This window comes from Mytilus galloprovincialis, chromosome 3 (genome assembly GCF_965363235.1).
Source record: "Mytilus galloprovincialis chromosome 3, xbMytGall1.hap1.1, whole genome shotgun sequence".
NCBI lineage: Eukaryota > Metazoa > Mollusca > Bivalvia > Mytilida > Mytilidae > Mytilus > Mytilus galloprovincialis.
The window spans coordinates 7,254,370-7,280,922 of record NC_134840.1 but is presented as its reverse complement, the minus strand read 5'-3'; the positions used below and the strand labels follow the sequence as shown (position 1 = coordinate 7,280,922).

The 26,553-nt window shown below is 31.1% G+C and overlaps 1 protein-coding gene across 7 annotated transcripts; it reads right to left on the bottom strand.

Annotated features, from left to right (window-relative positions):
• Positions 1-6,812: 6,812 nt before the first annotated feature.
• Positions 6,813-26,413, bottom strand: LOC143067073 (uncharacterized). 7 transcript variants are annotated; one of them, XM_076240091.1, is made up of 9 exons: positions 26,273-26,413; positions 23,882-24,421; positions 22,442-22,478; positions 21,872-21,931; positions 13,302-18,764; positions 9,237-10,020; positions 8,922-8,958; positions 8,620-8,676; positions 6,813-8,326 (listed from the first exon to the last, which is right to left on the bottom strand). In XM_076240091.1, exons 6-9 carry the CDS (start codon positions 9,783-9,785, stop codon positions 7,944-7,946), a joined length of 1,026 nt encoding a protein of 341 aa, XP_076096206.1. In that variant the 5' UTR covers positions 9,786-10,020; positions 13,302-18,764; positions 21,872-21,931; positions 22,442-22,478; positions 23,882-24,421; positions 26,273-26,413; the 3' UTR covers positions 6,813-7,943. The 7 variants fall into 7 exon arrangements, with proteins under 7 accessions (XP_076096206.1, XP_076096210.1, XP_076096207.1 ...); XM_076240095.1 differs by lacking the exon at positions 13,302-18,764; XM_076240092.1 differs by lacking the exons at positions 23,882-24,421; positions 26,273-26,413 and adding an exon at positions 23,410-23,449.
• Positions 26,414-26,553: the final 140 nt, after the last annotated feature.

The following is a 26,553-nucleotide window of genomic DNA, read 5'->3' as shown; positions in this document are numbered from 1 at the left end:
ATTTTGGATTCTTAATGCTCTTCAACTTTTTAATTGTTTGGCTTAATAACTAGTTTGATATGAGCGTAAATGATGAGTCTTATGTAGATGAAACACGTGTCTGGCTTACTTAATTGTAATCTTGGTACATTGATAACTATTTACACCACTGGGGCGATGCCACTGCTGGTGGACGTTTCGCTCCGAGGGTATCACCAGCCCAGTAGTCAACACTTCGGTGTGAAAATTAATTTTGATGTCATTTTTATAAATTTCCTGTTTAAAAAACTTTGAATTTTTCGAAAAACTAAGGATTTTCTTATCTCAGGCATAGATTACTGGCGTACTAAATTATAATCCTGGTACCTTTGATAACTACTGTAACAAGTAAGGGAAATGGCAGTTGTTATATTTCGTTTCTATGTATGATGGCGTTTGTTTTTGTTGCACTTTAGTGTCCTGCTCTTCCTTTGTTTTCCTCTGATAATTGATGTGTTTCCCTTGGTTTTACTTTATAACCAAGATTCGTTTTGTTTTAAATCTTTGACTTTTGCTATCGGTATACTACTGTTGCCTTTATTAATTAGAGCTATCTTGTCACTTTTTTTTCTTTATCACATAAACTTGAATTTGCCTCGCATAATGTATACGAATTTGGATAACTTTGCACATTCTGTAGCGAAAATAAGTCCGGCGACCAATACTTGCAAATAATTAGATTTTGGAAAAAAAGCATGACGCTATATTTTGACAACTATGAAATATCATAAGTTCATCAAGATGCCAGGATTATCATCATATGATTAATCTTATTCCGTCAAGATTTCTTAAAAAAATATACTCATTAATAGTTATAAAAGGTACCAGGATTATAATTTCATCAAAAATGTGTTTCCGCTTTAAATTTGCCAATGAATAACTATATCGCCAATGGAAGTCGACAGGGGACGAGGACGCAAACCCACAACAAAACCAACAGACATTCAAAGTCTAATAGTTCACCGTTGCCACTTTCAGTTATGCAGAAGAGCAATATCCTTTAGAGTACAATCACTAATAATATCAAATTGAATCTGTTTTGTGGAAATTCTAAACTATAATGTCAACAAGTTAGTGTCGGAGATCAAAATACTTTTAAACCATTTTCAATTCTTTATACATTGTAATAAGGTTTATTTGCAACATTATTCAGGGCTACGTACGACTAATATGACTAATACATATTATACTATATCAAGATAAGAAGATATTATATATCGGGTAAAACAATGGTAAGAAAGACGGGTTGTCAAGAGATTGAAATCAATCCTGAAGACATATACTTATCATCATGACAATTTAATATCTTGTCTAACAGTGTAATTGACTAATGATATATATTACATTATTGAACTTAATTTAGTACACGACAAACAAACAGCGTATAAGGGGGTTATTGGAAACCTAAAAGGAAGCGGCTAAAAAATGTATTTTCCTTCTGCATATCAAGCCAAGCAATGCTTTTCTAAAATAAAGCAATTTATTATTTAACTAGAAAAATACTATTTCCTCTTACAGATTATAGGAAGGTAACTTTGATGATATTTTTTTAAATCAGTTTATGATTGCGAAACTGGGAAATTTTGTAAACACTCTAATTTTGGCAAGACACAAGTAATTCGCGGTCAAAGAAATGAAATATTATACACAACATGGCATTAGTTTGTTAAAATACATTGATGGGAAGTTGGTAATACATTTAAAGTTTAAGGTCTATGGGTTTGAAAATATTCTACCAGATCACTAAGGATTCCTAAAACTTGATTTCAATCCTATTGTTTTCAGTTTACCAGTTGTTCCTTTTCGCTAACCATTGTGATAAAATATGTGAGACGATACTCAAATGTACCGTTATCAAATAGATTATTCAACTAGAGGCTCTAAAGAGCCTGTGTCGCTCAACTTGGTCTATGTGAATATTAAACAAAGGAAGCAGATGGATTCATGACAAAATTGTGTTTTGGTGATGGTGATGTGTTTGTACATCTTACTTTACTGAACATTCTTGCTACTTACAATTATCTCTATCTATAATGAACTTGGCCCAGTAGTTTCAGTGGAAAATGTTAGTTAAAATTTACAAATTTTATGAAAATTGTTAAAAATTGACTATAAAGGACAATAACTCCTTAGGGGTCAATTGACCATTTCCGTCATGTTGACTTATTTGTAAATCTTACTTTGCTTAACATTATTGATGTTTACAGTTTATCTCTATCTATAATAATATTCAAGATAATAACCAAAAACAGCAAAATTTCCTTAAAATTACCAATTCAGGGGCAGCAACCCAACAACGAGTTGTCAGATTCATCTGAAAATTTCAGGGCAGATAGATCTTGACCTGATAAACAATTTTACCCCATGTCAGATTTGCTCTAAAGGCTGCGGTTTCAGAATTATAAGCCAAAATCTACATTTCACCCTTATGTTCTATTTTTAGCCATGGAGGCCATCTTGGTTGGTTGGCCAGGTCACGGGACACAATTTGTAAACTAAATACCCCAATGATGATTGTGGCCAAGTTTGGTTTAATTTGGCCCAGTAGTTTCAGAGGAGAAGATTTTTGTAAAAGATAACTAAGATTTATGAAAAATGGTTAAAAATTGACTATAAAGGGCAATAACTCCTAAAGAAATCAACAGACCATTTTGGTCTTGTTGACTTATTTGTAGATCTTACTTTGCTGAACATTTTTGCTGTTTACAGTTTATCTCTATCAATAATAAAATTCAAGATAATAACCAAAAACAGCAAAATGTTCTTAAAATTACCAATTCAGGGGCAGCGACCTATCAACGGGTTGTCCAATTCATCTCAAAATTTCAGGGCAGATAGATCTTGACCTGATAAACAATTTTACCCCATGTCAGATTTGCTCTAAATGCTTTGGTTTTTGAGTGATAAGCCAAAAACTGCATTTTAACCCGATGTTCTATTTTTAGCCATGGCGGCCATCTTGGTTGATTGGCCAGGTCACCGGACACAATTTTTTAACTAGATACCCCAATGATGATTGTGGTCAAGTTTGGTTTAATTTGGCCCAGTAGTTTCAGAGGAGAAGATTTTTGTAAAAGATGACTAAGATTTACGAAAAATGGTTAAAAATTGACTATAAAGGGCAATAACTCCTAAAGGGGTCAACAGACCATTTTGGTCCTGTTGACTTATTTGTAGATCTTACTTTACTGAACATTTTTGGTGTTTACAGTTTATCTCTATCTATGATAATATTCAAGATAATAACCAAAAACAGCAAAATTTCATTAAAATTACCAATTAAGGGGCAACAACCTATCAACGGGTTGTCCGATTCATCTAAAAATTTCAGGGCAGATAGATCTTGACCTGATTAACAATTTTACCCCTGTCAGATTTGCTCTAAATGCTTTGGTTTTTGAGTTATAAGCCAAAAACTGCATTTTACCCCTATGTTCTATTTTTAGCCATGACGGCCATCTTGGTTGGTTGGCTGGGTCACCGGACACAATTTTTAAACTAGATACCCTAATAATGATTGTGGCCAAGTTTGGTAAAAATTGGCCCAGTAGTTTCAGAGGAGAAGATTTTTGTAAAAGCTAACGACGGACGACGGACGCCAAGTGATGAGAAAAGCTCACTTGGCCCTTTGGGCCAGGTGAGCTAAAAACGGATAGGTACATGTAATAACACACTAACGTCGTCTTTTTACCCCGACCAAGGAATGTAAATCCCCCTGTGAGTTAAATTCTAGATATTGACTTTTCTTCAAACAACTTAAAATACGAATTTTGCACGTTCTGTAGCTGGTAAAAAAACTATTTATATTACAGATAATAATCATTGATAAAACAGCTTTAAAAGAGGGACGAAAGATACCAGAGGAACAGTGCAACTCATAAATCGAAAATAAACTGACAATGCCATGGCTAAAAATGAAAAATACAAACAGACAAACAATAGTACACATGACACAAAAAATAAAAATAAATAATAAGCAACACGAACCCAACCAAAAACTAGGGTTAATCTCAGGTGCTCCGGAAGGGTAAGCAGTTCCTGCTCCACATGTAGCACCCGTAGCTGTGATTGGATATCCAAGTTACGATAGTTATGCGTTTACCAAATGGTCTATATCATCACTCGCTTTTGAAAAATGTCCCTAAAAAGTCAGTAGCGCTTTCGTAATAGAATAGCATTAGAAACTTACTCCTATCGTATTGTTTAAGTACAAAGGATTGCTGTACATTTCGCGTTGACATATGCATTTGATTTGCCACTGGACGTTAAAAAACATTACTAATCCTTATCATACTAAAAAAATAGTTGTTATGAAGTATATGTTTAGTTTTCAACATCAAGAAGTTTTTTTAGTTAATTGTTGTTTGCTTTCTGTCCAGTGGCAAATATCTTTGCATATTGATGACAAAAATAAATGCGAAATACATACTTTATGTAGTATATGCACTGTATCGGAATGAAAAGTGGGAAATTTGGACTGCGTCCGGAAAATAATGGTATGTAAGAGCAAAATATACCTTTCACGTAAGCAAAGGTTTTACTAACGGACCGGGAAACGTGCACGTTTGACTATATTTATATCCTAGTACAAATTTTGAACAAATACATCAAGTAGAAAAGAAACATACATTAACTTAAGGATAGAAGTTATTTATAAAATTTAACTAAAACAAAGATGACACGTTGGTCGAGTGTACTTGTTAAGATGTTTTGAATTGCTAAACTATATTCTTTCGACTTTTTGAGAAGCTTGCTATCTCATTATTTGTAGTCATTTCGTAAAACATTTTATAAGTCAAATGTATTAAATATCAAATTACAATCTTTTAATGTATAAATAAAATCAAAATGTTTTTCACAAGACAGTATGCAACAGTCTGTTTCATCCCAATATTACTGTGTAACCCCTGAATACAAGAGACGATGGTTCAAGGATTGTTCTGTCAGACCTAAGTACTAGATGGGGATACAATGAAGTTATTGTTATAACTTATAAGATAAAGTTTATATGTATTTTTATAAGTAGTATATTGGTTGTATAATCACTTTCAACAAGCTGAAAATGAAAGTGAAATATATACAAAGATAAGAGTTAAATTTGATCCCCCACTGTGAAATTGAATCCAATATTTTTGACACGTATATAAAAGATCAAGAAAGAGGTGCATAAAATATAAACTTATATACGTATTTTCCGAAAGTATGTCCTTCACTTTTAAAATGATTAATCTAGGTCGGAAAGGGTATAGTGTTTACAGTCTAAAGATACAGTCAAACCTGGCTTAACGTACACATCGGTTCAGCGGTCACCTGTCTCTACGGGTAACTGTCAGACCGTCCCAAATGTTTCTCTATATAATGTAACTATTTTCAGCGGTCAACTGTCTAATGCGGTCAACGGTCATTTGAACATTTAAACTATCAATATATACATTGCAAAGTCAAAAAGATAACCGAACCAATTTGCAACCGCAAACGCTCCTTGTATGGGCCTTGTGAATTCCTCATGTTTCACTTTTCATAAATAATGGTATCATTGACTTAAAGAAATACAACGGTCAATATAGCAGTTATCGTAGTTTAGAATAAACTTATAGATACCAGCATTGAAATTTTATATTTGCGCCAGACGCACGTTTCGTCTACAAAAGACTCATCAGTGACGCTCGAATAAAAAAAAATGTCAAAAAGGCCAAATACATTTCGAAGTTGAAAAGCATTGAGGACCACAAATGCCTAAAAGTTTACCAAATACAGCTAAGGTAATCTATTCCTTGGGTAGAAAAGCCTTAGTACTTAAAAAATTATAAGTTTTGAAAACAGTTTATGTATAATTATGAAAATATCAATGATAACTCAAGTCAACACAGACGTGCTGACTACTGGGCTGGTGATACCCTCGGAGAATTAAAACTCCACCAACAGTGCTTGATCCATTGACTTTTGCACAAGAGCATTAGCCTTTAAAGTATAATCAATTTTGGAGTTTGCTGAAATGTATTCTATGGAAATTTTTAAATCAAATGTCTACAAGTAAATGTCGAGAACAAAATAATTAAAGACCCTGTCTAATTGTGTTTATACTTATGTTTATTTAAAACTTTATTCAGGGTCATATATGACTAATAGCACTAATATAGTATACTCTATCAAGATAAATAGATATTTGATATCGGGTAAACAATGGCATTGGATTATAAACTCAGAAGAGTTGCCAAGAGATTATTAGATTGGAATATATCTCAAAGATATTATGATTATCACGAGGACTACTTTAAAATATCTTGTCTAACACCACAAAAAACTAATGAAATATATTGTATTATTTAACAAGACTAAACACTCGTCGAATAATCAGCAGGTCAGGCAAGTGCTGGCAATACAAAACAAGGAAGCAACAAAACAGGTATTATCGTTCTCAATCTCATTCTTGCATTAAAAGAAGAAAATCACATGTGTAATTTGCAGTACTCGTCTGTATCGACAAGATATTAATATTTAGTTCTAATGATTTCAAGAGTGTTACTTTGGTGAATACTTTTGTTTATGATCGCAACTCCTTTATTTTCTGTAATATCAAAACGTTTTGATTTTTCTAGACACTTTGGATAGTTCCTTTTCCCTGAATTGAAATAGCATAACACCACTGTGGCATTAATAGCAAGTTTGTTATCCAATTACAGTTAATAAGTTGTACGAATTTGAATTTATTCTTTCAGATCGACATGAACTCTAAAAAAATATCTCCGCAAAATTTGGGAACCTTATAACTTGATGAAAACACTACAAATGTATCAATTTATTATTTTATTTCTTTCGCATAACAAGTATATTTACAAATGTTCCTTCTCAGGATATGTTATAGATATGTGGTTAAACATTTGAGCAACAATTCAATTGAATTATTACTATAAAAAAATCATTATAATACAATATAAGAAGACAACCAATTGACTTTTGGGGGTCCGGTAGAAATCGTTTTAACTTAGCTTGTTTTATTTTTATTTTGAACACATCTTGTTCCAGCGTTTTGTTAGCAGAAAATGTTCAATATTTTGTTCTGTTCTTACAGATGTAACAGGTATGTAACAATTCATTCCAAAACATTTTCTACCATAGGTTCGCACCCCTTCCGAAAATCAAATGGTCGTCCCTTAATGTATAAAAAGTGATAAACACAATAAAACATCGTTTATCACAATTAACAATGTTTCACATTGACTAGTTACATCAGAGATCAAAATGAAGATAGATACTTATAATATTATCAAATAATGTCCATATTTTTTTTAAATGAGGACATCTTTATATATAAAATTTGCATATGGCACAAGTGAACACAATATCATAAGATTATCACAGATATAACGTTTATACTGGCACTTAAACAAATGCTTCATTGCTGATATAAACTTAAATGAGTTAAACTCAATGAACAATGTTAAATATTTACAAAACATTACATTTTTGTACACGTATATTATTTCATAAACATATTTATATTTGTACAGCTATTTCGAAGAAGTTAATTAATGTATCACAAATGTCATTTTTCATGCTCCAATTTGAAGCATAATGAAAGATCTTTGTGTTATTCTAACGTCAGCTTCTGTAAATGACCAAACGACTTTTTCTTAAAATATCTCTCCAGAAGATAGTACTCGTAAGTTATGATCAATTAGTAAAACTTGACTGTTAAAATAATTGTAAAAAAAGTTTGTTTGTCAGACGCTTCATTAATGTCTCTTTTCATTCATACACGGACCCGTATAACGTAATGATATTACAAACTCAACTCTAGTGTTAGAAACAAGGCCTAGGTCAAATTTATACCAATGACACGAATGTGATTGTTGTTATCAGATCTATGTTTCTCTCAATATCAACAGTGTATCAATATTGCCGAAGAGCATCGGTTAAATCTGTTAAAGCTGAAACATTCCGAATGAGCTACTACTCTGAATAGACGTCTTTCTTTGTGATGGTGTTTTAAGCGCAACCATTATTTCATCGCCTTTCAGGAAGTGATGAACCTTTTCTATATAACTGACATGATGCAATACACCGTTTGTTGTTACACACGCAATTTTGCTGGATTCAATATTTTTGAAGTTACTACCAGTATTGCTGTGACGTAAAGTGTGCTCAATATCACCAATAACAGTTGCATTTTTTATATTCATTGTTATGGTCACTCTGTTGTATATAAAATATATTCCTGTTTTAGGCACGATTATGGCCTCATCATTAACGTCTATTTTACTTGTACCCCACTTTTCTTGCCAATTTTTCACACATCGAAGTAATTCTGCAATTTAAAATATATCCAATATATATGCGTGTAAATTACATATACTACAAAGAAAGGGAATTAATGTAAGAAGAAGATAAGAGATCTGTTTCTCGTTGTATAGATATATAAAAACGTTCGACAATTTTGTCTGGTGGTTTTGACACTTAAATATAACATATTCGTAGATTTTTTTGATTTTACAAATAAGCTAAGTTACGTAATGAAACATTTCGCCAGATTCAATGCTATTTTTCCAAAAGATAATCAAACTAGGTCAGTTGTTTCAATGCACTTCTGTTATCACTTACTTGAATCTCTTCTGCATCTTGTTAAATCTGTGGTATCTGATGCAAAATGAACAGCAGCTGCAATGAAAGGAAAAAAATATATTTCGTCTTCTTACAAAACCTTACGTCGGTACAATTCGAATGTCTAACGTTTTCAAGCTGAATTATCAACCATTAGCCCGTTTTATGATCAAAACGATTATTTAGTCGAATGCAATTTAAAAAATTAAATTTGATAAAATAAATAACATAATAAAACAAACGACAAAATAGAAGAGTCTGATATGTAATAAGAAATCATAATAAAGAATGCAGGTGTGTACCTTTGAGTCTTTTAATATCTTCTCCATTATCTATGTACTGAAAAAGGAAAAGAAACGTAAACAACGGTACATTAGTATATTAATATCATTTGCGTCATTTACTCATATCTTACAGCTACTTTTTTCTCTGCAAAGACATGTATACATGTTGACATGTACAATATGAAACTATTATATATATTTCGATATAAAAACTCACGTATCACTTTTTTTTTTTAACACACACAGTTAATATCTAATCATGTTAACTTTTCGCGCTTTAATATATTAATTCTTATAATATAAAAAAGCACTGTATTCACAAGCTTGATTTACCTTCTTCAAAGAATCTAATAAATCCTCGATAGAACACATTTTCCCATTAACTTCATCCACCTTTTGACCATTGATGTAGACTTTACGAAGAACGTTTTTAATATATTGACAAGCAATAACATTTGACTTATTTGTTGGCGGAGTAACTGAAGATGGTGGCTCCTTCCATTCACCAGTTCTTGGAGGGTGTGTTTGCTGGTCTGTTTTAACGTTGTCATTCGAGTTGGACACCTTGTTTGGTGATATGTGAGGGATGATGAACACCATACATGTGATAACAACCACCAATAATATTGCATTCAAGATCAGCATCACGGTGAAACTTATTTTTAGTTTATGATACGAAAGCACAATTTCGCTATATTGTTTATGAAGCTCGTGGTATTGAGACGGACCCAACAAACTTTCTGAAATACTCTGTTTTGTCATTCTTCTTGGTCCTAATTCTGGCACTTGGTCTGTAACTTCACAATATTCGTTCTCACAATTTGAACACATTGATATTTGTGAAGATTCTGATGTTAGTCGAGGTTTCCCACGTGATCCCATCTTAATTTTGTTAAACTATTATTTAAGTATTATCTTTTACTAGAAGAAAAAGTCTATATTAAGTATTCCAGAAATTTTGATATGCGTGTGTTCCGGAGTATATTTTTGTTGTCAAATATCCATTGGTCTGTATATCGTTATATCGTTTCAATCGGGTTCAAGTGTCTTTTTGTTACGTCACTAAATGATCAAGTTATTATTTCTTCCGGAGACATATATTCCCTTCCGTATTTGACTGAAAAAGATTAAAGATTCGATGTAATTACTTATTATATTAATTTTAGTATCTATTTTTTTTGTGAAGGTTATAAGTATATAGCTGAAATACGAATATCTCTATAAATATATGCCTGATTTAGTAACATAATACAGTTTTGAACAATGGCCTTTCCCTAAACAATTTTTAATGTGTAACCGAAAGACGTGTACATTTTTGTCTCTCCTGATAAAATTTTAGTCATGGAATATTCTGGGGTCATAAGTCTTTTCTATCATTACCCTAAATATGTCATTAAATATATCAAATTAATTTTGAAAATTTGTGTACTCTATTTTATATAGATACAGGAACTACGAATTTAAGATCAATACTGAACCCTCCTGAAACAAGGATTTTTAGAAAGGACGCAATATAGTTTTAAAAATTATCCTTCAAAGAAATGAATTCAAGGAAAATTTATCTTGTCCTAACTTTACATTATAAAGAATGATAAATATGAATTGTAAAATGAGAATGTAACAACGTAAGGTGAATACATTTATAATGTCGCTATAAAACAAAAGACAAGCTGCAAATTGAAATATTTACCTTTTCCTATTTTTTTGTTTTGCACTCATATTTTTCATTTTAATATTCATAAGATTTAAATGAATAAAAGTCTGGAGTATAGAGTGTACCTGAAGTGTACCGACAGTCATCAGCTGTTAAACCACAACTGTTCACCTGATTTAGTATGTAAACATAATGCAGTCAAAATATTAACCACGGGAACAACTGAGAAAAAAACTTACTTGCTATAGGGGGTAATTCCTATACTCAAATCAAATAACACAAACCAGTGCTTCTGCAGTTGGTAATGTTTTAAAATTAAAAGAAGAAGCCGTCCCTTGATTTTCCGAAATCGTTACGACCTGCTAAGCAGCCGCATAAATGTAAACAGTAATGTAAGCCAAGGACGTTTGGTTTATCCGGGTATATACATATAGTTAAATTCAATTTCGATCATTAAACCTACTAGTGTTATCTACAGGTAATATAATCCACCCTTGATTGATATACGTGACGCAATTTAATATATAATTAAAATTATCTCCCCTTGAACGTCATCTTATTAGAATCAGGCCAAAAAGTTAATTTTGATGGGTATAAAACTCCTCGAATTTACAGATTCATAAGAGTTTGGGACAATTTCCCCTGAATGTATATCACACTAGCGTCATTGTCCGTACTCGTTTTCGTTTGTATAACGTTCAGTTGTCTTTTAATCAGTTAAGATATTATTTTTTTTTTAAATAATTTTAAATGCGCCAAGAAATGTTGCAAATGTTCAGTTTTGTCTTTACCATGCAGTGGCTTAATGAATAATTTGACATGTTTATATGACTGTAATATTTTTACATAAATAAGGCCGTTAGTTTTCTCGTTTGAATTGTTTTACATTGTCTTATCGGGGCCTTTTATAGCTGACTATGCGGTATGGGCTTTGCTCGTTGTTGAAGGCCGTACGGTGACCTATAGTTGTTAATGTCTGTGTCATTTTGGTCTTTTGTGGATAGTTGTTTCATTGGCAATCATACCACATCTTCTTTTTTATATTATATGTTTTTTAAGCAAATCTTCATTTTATGTTTGTTTTGTTCATGGTGTGTATGGTAAATTAAAAAAAAGTAAATGAGACAAAAACTATCAAAACATATTGACTAGAAATACTTAGTTTGATTGACTGATTGTTGTATGCTAAATGTCCAGTGGCAAGTATTTCTTAGATATTCAGGACGAAAATAAGTTATATCATAAAACAATAGTCAATTTAACCCATAAAAAGGGGTCTCAAACGTGCAGAAGGCGGCACTCCCCTTGCACGAGGCATTGTATTGAAAGTCCGATATCCCAACCGGAATAATAATTTGAGAATATGACCTTTTTACACCGAAGTGAAGAAGATAGAAACTGAAAAAAATATCAATTATTCCACGTTGTAGGCTTCTCTAATACTAAATTCTCGAACAACAAAACCATCGGTATTATATTCATATACAAGTTTATCGAATATCAAACCAGGACAAATATATAAGAACCTTTTAATAAATTTACTCTTCCGTTTGTCGAAAATAAACCGACTATTGCAAATTCGAAACTAATAAATGTTTTGACATTTTTATTCAAAATTATTATAATAAGCAAGAAGTCCTATATGGTTCTTGAACATGTAAGAAATTCTGATTCTGTTTGCCTTAGTTTATTCAATTAATAATAACCACGAAGGTCTTCTATAAAGACTTTAGAATATATATTTATAAAGCTGTTGTACATATCTATGTACATCATAGCCGAATGTTTATAATGACATTGCTATATCTATTTAAGGAATGACTGTGATATTTTTTTTCTGTCTAAGAAGAAATAACATAAAAAATGTGGTGCACACTGAATAACGCGCGTAGCGGGTTATCAAACAGTGTGCACCATATATTTTTATGTTTTTTTCGAATAGACTGACAAAATATTACAGTTATTTCTTATAATTTAATTCTAAATTCCATTTTAAACCGGCGTAATTCATAAAGAAACGTACGTTGATGAAGTCATGGTCAAATGACAAAATTGTGTCTATGATATGATAAACAAAACGACGTCAGCCAATCAGAAGACGCTTTACATCCGAAATTAAATTATATGATGTTCTTGAACTGATAATTATTATCATAATTGTATTATATTATGAATTACTTAATACCAGTCCGTACTCTTCGTTACCAAACCAAAAGTCATTTTTAATAGGTATTTTGAGGTTGTTTTGCATTGTACAAAACAAAATAGTGATGTAACAACATATGAAGATGTGGAATGACTACCAATGAGACAACTTTCCACAAACAACGAATGTTTTGTATTGATGATCTACACAAAAAAATCGAATTTAGCTTTTATTAATTCTGTGTTTTCAATAACAGTTAAAGAAATACTAAATAATGATATATAATCCTTTCTATAATAAATATCTTTACTTACACTGTTCTATCTATTTGTGTGTTTTTAACATACGTGTAAGCACTTGGAAATTCCGATTTCAATAATTTACCATTTCAACATAGATGTAATAACATCTATGATTTTAACTATGACAGATTTTATAACTACATCTAAAGTGACAGGTTGAATAAATAAAATAAATAACATTTTCTTAAAACCAGCATACAATCTAAATTAATTTCAGTACACCTTAGGCTTATTTAGCATGGCAAAAACCAAATACTTTATCGTTAGTAAAATTATGATATTATTAATTTACTTACTTTTAAATACAATGTTCTAATGACTTTTTCTTTAATCTGTATTCTAAATGTCAGTTTGTCAATGAGTTTATTATTCCGACTTCCAATTTATTTGTAACAAATTATTAATGATACGAGACATTTTGCTAATTATAAAGCATCTCTTATATTAGATTCGATGTGACGGAATGAAATCTCAACAATATAAATGAAAGTATTATAGGTTACCGCGTATTCAGACAAAGAAAAGTCTAACTAAACCACAGAATAACGACCGAGATATCTAAATTCCAGTCATTGCACTTTATATTGATCAACATAACCTCATTTTCTCATTACACATACATATTCTTGGCAGCAATTCTGACACAGTACCTTATTCTAATCGTTTACAAAAACATAAGACCTTGTAGTGTTTAAATAGTTTCTGACAGTGTGAATGTTTGAAAAAGTAGTTAAGTATGAAACATCATTGTATAAAGTTAATGTAATAGCAGATTATATTCCACTTATCGTAGGCATTCATTTTCTTTCTAAAATTAAGACCCTAAAATAACTTCCATACCGTACGGTGACCTATAGTTGTAAAATTTCTGTGTCATTTGGTCTCTCGTGGAGAGTTGTCTCATTGCAATCATACCACATCTTTTCTTTTTATATTTTATCTTTCGGCTACTAGTAATACTAACACTTTAAAATTAATGAAGGGCGATGCTGTAAATCGGCAAATATTCCATATTTATTCAACAAAGAAATCTACATATAATACTTATTTCTATTCTGTAAAATTTAGATATTTGATTTAAAATCTTTTATCTAATACTGATAAAAACGACGTATTATAATAACCTTATACAGTTAAAAGATGGCATTATAAACTCTTTAGTGATGGAAGTACATATAAATCCTTCGTCGCCACAAACCACACCGGAATAGGTATAACAGTTTTTACCTCAAACCACAATGTCTTTCTGAGTCATAATCTTCAGGTAATCAGTGTGGTTTCTCTTTGTTTTCTACATAGAAAGCTGCTGTTACAGGTAGTTCAAACTAATTTAAAGCACCAAGACAAGATTACAGTGCGTGTCACTCGGTGCAGTACAACTTAAATATGCGGCAGAAAGATATATGACATAATAGATTCATAGGATTATATATTATGTTAATACATAAGACACGTCTTTGAATTAATTAGCACTTAGTAATGTAACTGAACCAGAAGCAAGAAAAATCATATGCTTACACAGATTTCCAGAGATAAAGTTGCCTGTAAGTGTTTTTTTTAAAGTACTGCAACTATATAGTACTGAAAAAGAACCTCAACAATATTATTCTGACGTAAACTAAGTTGCTGTCACTAAGTACTTATAGACTGATTTATGGTTAACAAGCATTCTGTGAGCATTGCTTTGCAATACATAGTACAGGTTAAAGTGGCACTAGCTACGAGATATATGAAAAACCTAATATATATTTTTTTGGCTCAATCAGTAATGAAATACAAATAGTGAAATAATAATTCCTTTTTAGTAGCCAATAAGGTTCAATTTTGTCAAAATGAGCAAAAAACATTGATTAGGAATTATTCACTTGCAAGTGAATAATTCGACCTCATTGAATCAGTATTCATGTGAACTTTAATTTTACCCCTTAACTTGAAATTTATAACAGGTGCATTGTATGTGTAAAGTTAATTAAAGAAAGAAAGGTAAATCATTTGATTGACTGATTCGATCCACAAACATTCTTATACAGGTAAAAACGATGATAAACATTTATTTTTTTATCTGAAATATGAAATTAAATAGACCTAGAATAATTCAACAGCACGTGTTTGCTTAATCTATTTATATCTATATTTATGTTAACATCGCTTATAAATTATGGTCATCGGATGACTATAGAGGTCAACTCGATAAAAAAAATAGATGGCGTCTAGACTCAAATACACACGAAACGAAGCTACCTATTTTCATGCCTGTGCCTTGTTTATTGTTTTATTTAGACTTTTAATAGTTTGAATAAATGTTTTACATTGTTATAAATCAGATATGAGAATTTGATTAGAATCGGTGAACATGAATTTGACAGCTAGTGCCCCTTTAACAATTGCTAAAAATACAAAGTTCGAAGTTGATCTGTAACATGTCATGATAAAACAAGACACCAAATATTAAACCAAAATAGCTTCAATATTTGACTGCCTCTCTGGTATCTTTCGTCCTTCTTTCAAGCATGGAGAAAAAAACCATGAGATCCCCTTCGACTTCGTCGGTATACGATATGATAAATATGATATATATTCAACGCGTGCGCACCCCTCTTCACCCCCTGTTTATCCACCACTGTTCGCAGTGTAGTAAATAAATGATTAGATATAATGAGAACCTCCTGACATTCTAGGTTAAGATTTTTACATTTTTTTAGTTAGACCCCCGAGGTTAGACTTGTCAACAGGCTCTAATTAAAAACAATAATTGGCTGTTAGTTTAGTGAATTTTAAAAGTACTATTGAAAAATACATGTATTTTAAGGAATTAAATTCAACCAAATACATACATGTATATCAAGGAAATATAGGTCAACATGAAAAGCATATGAAACATGAATTATAGAGTTAATAATTATGAAAAAGACATATATTTACATGATATAGTAAGTAAGTGATAATCTCATGTGGTACTTGCAAACTTTGAAAATCAAATTCTCTATCTGTGCTTTGATTGTTGGTTTCAATTTGACGATATTTTATTTTATGTTCATGTATATTTTATTTTATCGTATCTTTTTTTTATAAACTGAAAATTACTTTACGTCCATACACACTATGATTGGATTCTTTAGAAATACAAACTTCTCAGTGTGAGTACATTTAAATTAAACTTTTCCGGTGAGTCATTTAATATTTGTTTCGATATTACCTGTCCCAGTGGTCTGACTATTGGAAACAGATACAGGTTATGTTACTCCAGGTATTAATAGTTTGATCTCATTTAAAATACATGTATACAAGGAAGACTTAGTATCTATTTATATACGGATTCAACGAAAATATCATTGATAGGGAAATTACCTTTTTGATATAAGAGAAGTGAATGAATCTACAGTTTATATATAAGATATATTATGTAATTATATGTGCATTACAAAAAGTCGTTGTACTGCATATAAATTTGTATAGAATTTATAGTTCCAGAAATACTGTCAACTAAAACTTATGAAATGCCTTATTGGGCATAATTTGTGTATGATACGGCGAAAGATATACATTTATTCACTTAAATCTCGTTTTCTCAAAAATCCGTCCACAGATAACGATTAAGATTAATATTATTGTTAAGTTTTTGCTGTTTACGTTACGTTTTAAAGATATGAAAATAAGAGTGGCTGATGTATTACTTTTTTTCAGTAAAAATTAGAAAGGGTTTATATGAAGTGTTGATAAAGAAAGGTCCAAGACGACAACATAATCGTTCTGAAAACGTAGCTGAAATTTTTTCTTCATATTTTTATACATCACTTCAAATGATAAAGATACCGTTAAATGAAAATGTTTATTGCGCAAAGAAATCAAATTTTCTCCACTTTTTACACACATTCTATCTAATTATATACGTATTCTACAAATATTTTAATTGACTGTATTTCTGGAGGTATAAAAGCTACATAATATAATAATTTTCTATATTCAGATGCAGGAGATATGGTGTGTCAGCGGTTATGAGAGACACTCCTATTGGACATTACACAATCGACATCAGATCTTTAGAAGTGAGCAATGAACAAAGTTTTACTTATTTACAATAATTTTAATTTTGGATGTATCTAGTCTTCTGATTGGCTGACGTTGTTTTGTTTATCAGCTCATAGACATATTACGAAACACTATATCACAAGTACAAAAGCAAAATATGGTAACTCTTTTATACCAAAACAACAAAAACATTTAATACCAAGCTTGATCAACAAAACTGTATAAAAATGCCAACAGTTCTTGATTCTAACTCAAAATACTTTCTTTGCCTTCTGATATATAATAATACAGTACTAGACTTGATAACTGCGGCTGCATAGCAACCAAAAACAAAATTCACCTACCAATAAAACTAAGATGTACAAAGTGTTTTCCCACCACATAAATTCAGTCTACACGATAGTATCATGCTATTTTGATTAAAAAGAATACATCCATAATACACCGACTTTCATAATCATTTACTTTGTGTCATCCGCCTGCAAATGCTTTACTTATCAATGTCATACTTCTTATTTATAATAACAGTAATAATCTTGTTTCAAACGATGGCGTCAAACATTCAACGATTCGAAAAAAGATTTCTGTGAAAGTCAGCGATTAGAATGACATTTTGGTCATAAATATTTATCAAAATGGTCGTTAATTGGACCTACTCCGTTCTGGCAGTGAAACCCTTGCTCAAATTAGGCATTAATTTGACTGTGAGGAATGTATAAATACGCAGCAGCGTCCGTTTGGAATGGAAACATAAGTCATATGTCTCGTGTTAGAGCATGACATGCTTTCTCGACGTTAGATAACACTTTTCCAAATGCAATTGTCCGTCCCTGAGAAACATACCCTCATTATTTTAGTAACAGCGCGTATTGCTCGGCCTCTGTCCCGGTCGAGATACACTATTCACATCCAACATATTGTATCCATCGTTTATTTGTTCTTGTCCTGAACACGCTTGAGCTCAAACCAACACCTATCAACCCATCTGATCACGGTTTTATTACCGATCATCATGTCTTCAAGAAATATCCTTTATGGGAAAGCTATGATTGACTTAATTGTCAATTTCGATGTCACACAAAAATTGGTAATGTTACAACAGTGTCATTTTTAAAATACTTTTTGTCAACATTTGATAAGCTAATGCCTTACCCCAAAAATTATATTGTGTCCCCGTATACCATTATGAACATTACGTTTTTGGGTAAGACTTTGGCTCATATTTAAATGTTATTGGTAAAAAATCTCTATGTGGGACATACACTTAGATATTATAGCCTATAATAGTTTTCTCGAATTCAATGGGTTATATAAGAGCTGTTTCTAACCTTTCCTCTGCTTTCAAAGTTTAAACATTCCAAACGCACCTGAATTAACCGAGGGTTGCATTATAATGTCTTTTGGAAAGTCTAGAGCTACTTTAATCTTAGTGCCTTGCTCAAGGTACTGTATTTTCTCAATGTAACTGATATGGCTCATTGTATTCTTTATGACACCACATTTAACCATGCTTGTTTCTATGTCAGAGAAATGATGTCCTGTGTTACTAGATCGGATTGAATGGGTGATTGTTTCCATATCATTCAGATGACTGTTAACTTTGGCGTTAATGACAACACGACTGTACAAGAAATATGGCCCACTGATAGGTATTTCTATAATTTCGTCTTTCACTGAGATTTTAGTTGTGTTCATTGATAGTTTCCAATTCTTCAAGCAATGTAATGTTTCTGTAAAACGTAAAAAGTAAAAAATCCATACATAAACTTATACTGAGATGTCGTTCACGGAATTTTACAAATACAGACTGAAATGTTCTTCTTCAAGCTTTTGAAGATATCAATATAGACACGAATGTATGGCTGTTTTAATGAATTACAGTCATACTTATTTAGACCTATAATTGCATCATTTGTTCCTTGGTTGTTACTTATTTAGACCTATAATGCATCATTTGGTCCTTGTTTGTTACTTATTTAGACCTATAATTGTATCATTTTGTCCTTGTTTGTTACTTATTTAGACCTATAATTGCATCATTTGGTCCTTGTTTGTTACTTATTTAGACCTATATTGCATCATTTGGTCCTTGTTTGTTACTTATTTAGACCTATAATTGCATCATTTGGTCCTTGTTTGTTACTTATTTAGACCTATAATTGTATCATTTATTTCTTGGTTGTTACTTATTTAGACCTATAATTGCATCATTTGGTCCTTGTTTGTTACTTATTTAGACCTATAATTGTATCATTTGGTCCTTGTTTGTTACTTATTTAGACCTATAATTGTATCATTTGTTCCTTGGTTGTTACTTATTTAGACCTATAATTGTATCATTTGGTTCTTGTTTGTTACTTATTTAGACCTATAATTGTATCATTTGGTCCTTGTTTGTTACTTATTTAGACCTATAATTGCATTATTTGGTCCTTGTTTGTTACTTATTTAGAACTATAATTGTATCATTTGGTCCTTGTTTGTTACTTATTTAGAACTATAATTGTATCATTTGGTCCTTGTTTGTTACTTATTTAGAACAATAATTGTATCATTTGGTCCTTGTTTGTTACTTATTTAGAACTATAATTGTATCATTTGGTCCTTGTTTGTTACTTATTTAGACCTATAATTGCATTATTTGGTCCTTGTTTGTTACTTATTTAGACCTATAATTGTATCATTTGGTCCTTGTTTGTTACTTATTTAGACCTATAATTGTATCATTTGGTCCTTGTTTGTTACTTATTTAGACCTATAATTGCATCATTTGGTCCTTGTTTGTTACTTATTTAGAACTATAATTGTATCATTTGGTTCTTGGTTGTTACTTATTTAGACCTATAATTGTATCATTTGGTCCTTGTTTGTTACTTATTTAGACCTATAATTGCATTATTTGGTCCTTGTTTGTTACTTATTAAGAACTATAATTGTATCATTTGGTTCTTGGTTGTTACTTATTTAGACCTATAATTGTATCATTTGGTCCTTGGTTGTTACTTATTTAGACCTATAATTGCATTATTTGGTCCTTGTTTGTTACTTATTTAGAACTATAATTGTATCATTTGGTTCTTGGTTGTTACTTTTTTAGAACTATAATTGTATCATTTGGTCCTTGGTTGTTACTTATTTAGACCTATAATTGCATCATTTGGTCCTTGTTTGTTACTTATTTAGACCTATAATTGTATCATTTGGTCCTTGGTTGTTATTTATTTAGACCTATAATTGCATCATTTGGTCCTTGTTTGTTACTTATTTAGACCTATAATTGTATCATTTGGTCCTTGGTTGTTACTTATTTAGACCTATAATTGTATCATTTTGTCCTTGTTTGTTACTTATGTAGACCTATAATTGTATCATTTTGTCCTTGTTTGTTACTTATTTAGACCTATAATTGTATCACTTGGTCCTTGTTTGTTACTTATTTAGACCTATAATTGCATTATTTGGTCCTTGTTTGTTACTTATTTAAAACTATAATTGTATCATTTGGTTCTTGGTTGTTACTTTTTTAGAACTATAATTGTATCATTTGGTCCTTGGTTGTTACTTATTTAGACCTATAATTGCATCATTTGGTCCTTGTTTGTTACTTATTTAGACCTATAATTGTATCATTTGGTCCTTGGTTGTTATTTATTTAGACCTATAATTGCATCATTTGGTCCTTGTTTGTTACTTATTTAGACCTATAATTGTATCATTTGGTCCTTGGTTGTTACTTATTTAGACCTATAATTGTATCATTTTGTCCTTGTTTGTTACTTATTTAGACCTATAATTGTATCATTTTGTCCTTGTTTGTGACTTATTTAGATCTATAATTGTATCATGTTACTTATTTAGACCTATAATTGTATCATTTGGTTCTTGGTTGTTACGTATTTAGACCTATAATTGCATTATTTGGTCCTTGTTTGTTACTTATTTAGACCTATAATTGCATTATTTGGTCCTTGTTTGTTACTTATTTAGACCTATAATTGCATCATTTGGTACTTGTTTGTTACTTATTTAGAACTATAATTGTATCATTTGGTTCTTGGTTGTTACTTATTTAGACCTACAGTTGTATCAGTTGGTCCTTGGTTGTTACTTATTTAGACCTATAATTGTATCATTTGGTTCTTGGTTGTTACTTATTTAGACCTATAATTGTATCATTTGGTCCTCGGTTGTTACTTATTTAGACCTATAATTGTATCATTTGGTCCTTGTTTGTTACTTATTTAGACCTATAATTGTATCATTTTGTCCTTGTTTGTTACTTATTTAGACCTATAATTGTATCATTTGGTCCTTGTTTGTTACTTATTTAGACCTATAATTGTATCATTTGGTCCTTGGTTGTTACTTATTTAGAACTATAATTGTATCATTTGGTTCTTGGTTGTTACTTATTTAGACCTATAATTGTATCATTTGGCCCTTGGTTGTTTCTTATTTAGACCTATAATTGTATCATTTGGTCCTTGTTTGTTACTTATTCAGACCTATAATTGCATCATTTGGTCCTTGTTTGTTACTTTTTTAGACCTATAATTGCACCATTTGGTCCTCGTTTGTTACTTATTTAGACCTATAATTGCATTATTTGGTCCTTGTTTGTTACTTGTTTAGACCTATAATTGCATCATGTGGTTCTTGGTTGATCGTTGTCTCATTGGCAATCAAACTACATCTTCTTATTGTTATATGATTGTATCCTATAATACCAGCAACTGTATGGTGTATGGCCTTGTCGTTCTTAAAGAAGCAGTACGAACTTGACATAAATATATGATGTCTATTATCATGTAAACAAAAAAATAAATAAACAACTTACTGCTGTCTTGGCATCTGTCCGTATAGGTGTTATTTGTCACTAAATGAAATGCAGCAGAATCTGTAACAGATAAACACACAATTTGTTAATTGAAATTTAGAGAAAATATTGTTTTGAATTTATAACTGTATTAATTGCAGTTTCGTCTACTTCATTTGATTTTAGAGGTTTTTTTATTTGAACTCTCTATTTTTAATGTAGAGTAAAGAGTAGGTAAAAGAGTTTGTGCAGCCAATAAAATGGTCCTCTTACTAGTATTTCATGGATCAATAATTCAATTGATCCCTAGTCTTTTGTACATTATCAGTATTTCTGTGGTGATTTGTTTTAAGATAATCTAGTGCGTACATACAATGCATGTATTGTACCCTTCAACATAATCACCTCTTTTGCGTGTACTGTGTGTAGTGTTGTTGTAGTTCTTTCGTGGTAAAACCATGCAACGCAACACAATGTTTCATTAACGATGATCCACCTAGCTGACAGCAGACAGTTCTTTAAAAAGAAGTACAAACTTCACATAATATCAAACATAGTCATTGTGCGGCTACGTCAGTGTGTTGAACTTACCGAGTGATTTATTCTTTTGCATTACATCTTCGACATGCTAAAATAGAAATAAAATTATAGCTAGACTTATAGTAACTTTTTGTATACGATTATCTCTGCGCATGAAGTAAAGGTTAGGAGGTACCAGGCCAAAGAGCAATAAAAAAAGATGTAGGACAACAACATGGCTGAACGAATAGACAGAAAGACAAAAAACAGCCCAAAATGCACCACAAGGAAATTAAATACGAGAAATATTACCCTAACAACTGCAATGGCGATCTCCTAATGATGTATCAACAGTTTCCTTTTATGTTTTATATAAAATAGAAAATCGAAACCTTATGTATAAGTAATAAAGAAAACTATAATCAAATTTTACTTTTATCTTTATTTTAACCAATTACTGAACCATGAACTTGTATACAAGAGGATAATAGATCCTCCATGTTTAAAAAAAATGAAAGATGTGATATGAATGACAATAAGACAGTGACCAAATGATAGAGATGATAATTTTTGAACATTTGCTATAAATTAAAGTAGTCTAGTTGAAATTACATGTACATAGAACATTTATACAATAAATAACTTACAAACTTGAATGTTGAAGATCTGTCATAGAACATTTAAACAAATCATGATTTCGTACGTTTCTTCCATTAAGCATATTTACAATCACTGACACACTTACTTGGATGACGGAGTCCATGAGATCTTCCATAGAACATTTACAACCACTGACATACTTACTTGGATAAAGGAGTCCATGAGATTTTCCATAGAACATTTACAACCACTGACATACTTACTTTGATGAAGGAGTTCATGAGATCTTCAATAGATCATTTATCTCCACCGACAAACTTACTTGGATGACGGAGTCCATGAGATCTTCCATAGAACATTTATCGCCACTGAAAAACTTACTTGGATGAGGGAGTCCATGAGATCTTCCATAGAACATTTACAACCACTAACAAACTTACTTGGATGAAGGAGTCCATGAGATCTTCCATAGAACATTTACAATCACTGACATACTTACTTGGATGACGGAGTCCATGAGATCTTCCATAGAACATTTATCGCCACTGACATACTTACTTGGATGATGGAGTCCATGAGATTTTCCATAGAACATTTACAACCACTGACATACTTACTTGGATGAAGGAGTCCATGAGATCTTCCATAGAACATTTACAACCACTGACAAACTTACTTGGATGACGGAGTCCATGAGATCTTCCATAGAACATTTACAACCACTGACATACTTACTTGGATGAAGGAGTCCATGAGATTTTCCATAGAACATTTACAACCACTGACATACTTACTTGGATGATGGAGTCCATGAGATCTTCCATAGAACATTTACAACCACTGACATACTTACTTGGATGAAGGAGTTCATGAGATCTTCAATAGATCATTTATCGCCACTGACATACTTACTTGGATGAAGGAGTCCATGAGATCTTCCATAGAACATTTATCGCCATCTTTCACATTCTCTACCATTTGACCGTTTCTGTAGAGTCTGTTAAGTTTATTCTTGATTGATAAACATGCCACGTGGTCCTGTAACGTATCTGAACTCTGTGGCGGTGTTTTATCGTCCATTGCTGAGATGTTTGGTACAATCATCAGCATACAGATTACCACAACCACTAACAGTAAAGCATTCAGGATCAACATACACATGAAACTTATCTTCAGTTTGTGATAGGATAGAATGGTGTTATGGTGATCTTTGGTTGAGAACGGTAACGGTAAAAGTTTGTCTTCAGCATATCCTTTTGTATCCATATTTGGGTTACAATTTACCACTGTACAATAAGCAGAACCGTTATTCCCTGAATATTGATGAGAGCAATGTTCTTCACTAGATGACATATTGAATCCACAGGACTTTATAAACAAGGAAGAATAATTCAAATAATTCAAAAACGAATAGAATAGAACAGAAGACCGACCTTTTCCTTTTCCTTCTTCCTGTGATGAATAGAAATAGAGGTATAACATTATTTTTAGATATGGGAACAGCACATCTAGGAAATATTTTACAGAGGAGTATATTGACTAACAACAGGAAAATCTTTGGTTTTTTAATTCTATACTTTTAATTTATATTGCCTTGCATGCAAAAAAATTGTTAAACAATTTGCATTTAAGGTAGCACAATACAAAGATTTTTCATCCCCAATCAGACATCTTTAAACTGATGTAATTCCACTCATCTTTCTTTAAATTTTATAAATGAGGTACTAAAAGAAAGAAGAAGGATTAATCTTTCAAATTGTGATAATTTCATTATGACATAATTATTACATAATTAATTGTTATGTAATTAGTTGCCATTCTGTGATGTCCATACTTGAATGAATTTAGCTTCTTTGTTCTTCATAGCATCCTAAAAAAATTTATAGATTCTTGCACAACACAGTTTGACCTCCAAAACTGTGTCTCAGATTTTTCCTATTGTATTTTATTCTCTCATAAATCTTCAATGAAATTTGCAACATCAATTCATTAGAGACCGCTAAGTTCAATTGGCTATAAAATTTGTTCTATTGATGTTTTTGGAAATCTGAGACACAGTTTTGGAGGTCAATCTGTGTTGTACAAGAATCTATAAAATATTTTGGGATGCTATGAAAAACAAAGACGCTAAATTCATTCAAGTGTGGACATCACAATATAGCGACTACTTACATAATAATTAATTATGTAATTATTAAGTCATAATGAAATTATCACAATTTGAAAGATTAATCTTTCTTCTTTCTTTTGGTACCTCATTTATAAAATATAAAGAAGGATGAAATGAATTACATCAGTTTAAAGTTGTCTGATTGGGATTGAAATAATCTTTGTATTGTGCTACCTTAAATTGAAAGGTTATAAATAGAAACACACAATCGTGCAACTATTTCCGTCCTGCATGATAAAGTGCTTAGTATTAATTTTAATTCTTTACTTAAAATAAAAATAAATGCTTTGTTATATAGACACTGCATTGTGAACAGAAAAATGATTGCTTTGTTTAAATTTATAAAAACTTTATTGTGGTAGAAATAAAATCATTCACAACCGGATAACTAAGTAATTTTTCTATATACTAATTTTCTGTTGATAAGAGAATGAGAAATAACGCTATATATGATTTTATACGTGTATAATGTTGGTCCCTCTAAAACAAAATAATAAGTTAATTATCGTATTGTAGTAAAAAATAAAATCTCAAAAATACTGAACTCCGAGAAGAATTCTAAACGGAAATTCCTTAATCAAACGGCAAAATCAAAAGCTCCAACACTTCAAACGAATGGACAACAACAGTTATATTGCTGACTTGGGGCAGGCATTTTCTTATGTAGAAAATGGGGGATTAAACCTAGGTTTTATTGCTAGCTAAACCTCTCCCTTGTATGACAGTAGTAACGGTTGGTCATTTTTAACAAACATTAAGAAGAGAACCGTCACATTAAAAAAGTTTACCTTGGTTTCCTAGATAAAAATGAGTATTCCACTATATCAAAAGAATCGACAGAAAACATGTCGTAAGATAGTCTGAACTGGTTTTTTTTCTATAGTTAACCTAAAATTAATATTATCACTTTGGACAACAAATCGATGGATATTTGAACAAAAAAGAAAGATTGTGAAACCATGACTAACTGAAAATCCTCAAAAAAAGAAATATTCAATAACCTATACAGAGAGTAATTACTTTTACGTAGTAATTTTTATTTATTGTTATAATAATGTGTATTATTATTATTGTTATTATAATATTTATTAACGTATTACTATTATGATAATATGATTAAATAGTTTACTTACGGATCCTTTTCTTTCTAACAGTATTACATTTGTCCTATTTCACCAAATTTTACCGAATGACATACATCTAAAAATAGCTATCAATATGGATATTCCAACGATGTAAAGTCGTACATTTAAAGCGAAAACATTTTATAAAAATTTGTAATACAGGTAGATAGAAGAAATCCTTTCTTTTACCATTTATATTAAACTTGGCAAGTTGCTAAATATTCAACTAAACAAACGTTAATACGTGGTACATGGAAGTAGGCATTAGAATGTTAGATGTTGAGTTATTA

Bases quoted from the DNA above. Each gene is read 5' to 3' on its own strand.
- LOC143067073 (XM_076240091.1), bottom strand. From the start codon at position 9,785: ATGGGATCACGTGGGAAACCTCGACTAACATCAGAATCTTCACAAATA. The intron at 8,959-9,236 runs GTAAATCAAGCT...TTCCTTTTTCAG, and splicing joins TATTAGATTCTTTGAAGAAG to TACATAGATAATGGAGAAGA. The intron at 8,677-8,921 runs GTACACACCTGC...CTTTCATTGCAG, and splicing joins AGATATTAAAAGACTCAAAG to CTGCTGTTCATTTTGCATCA.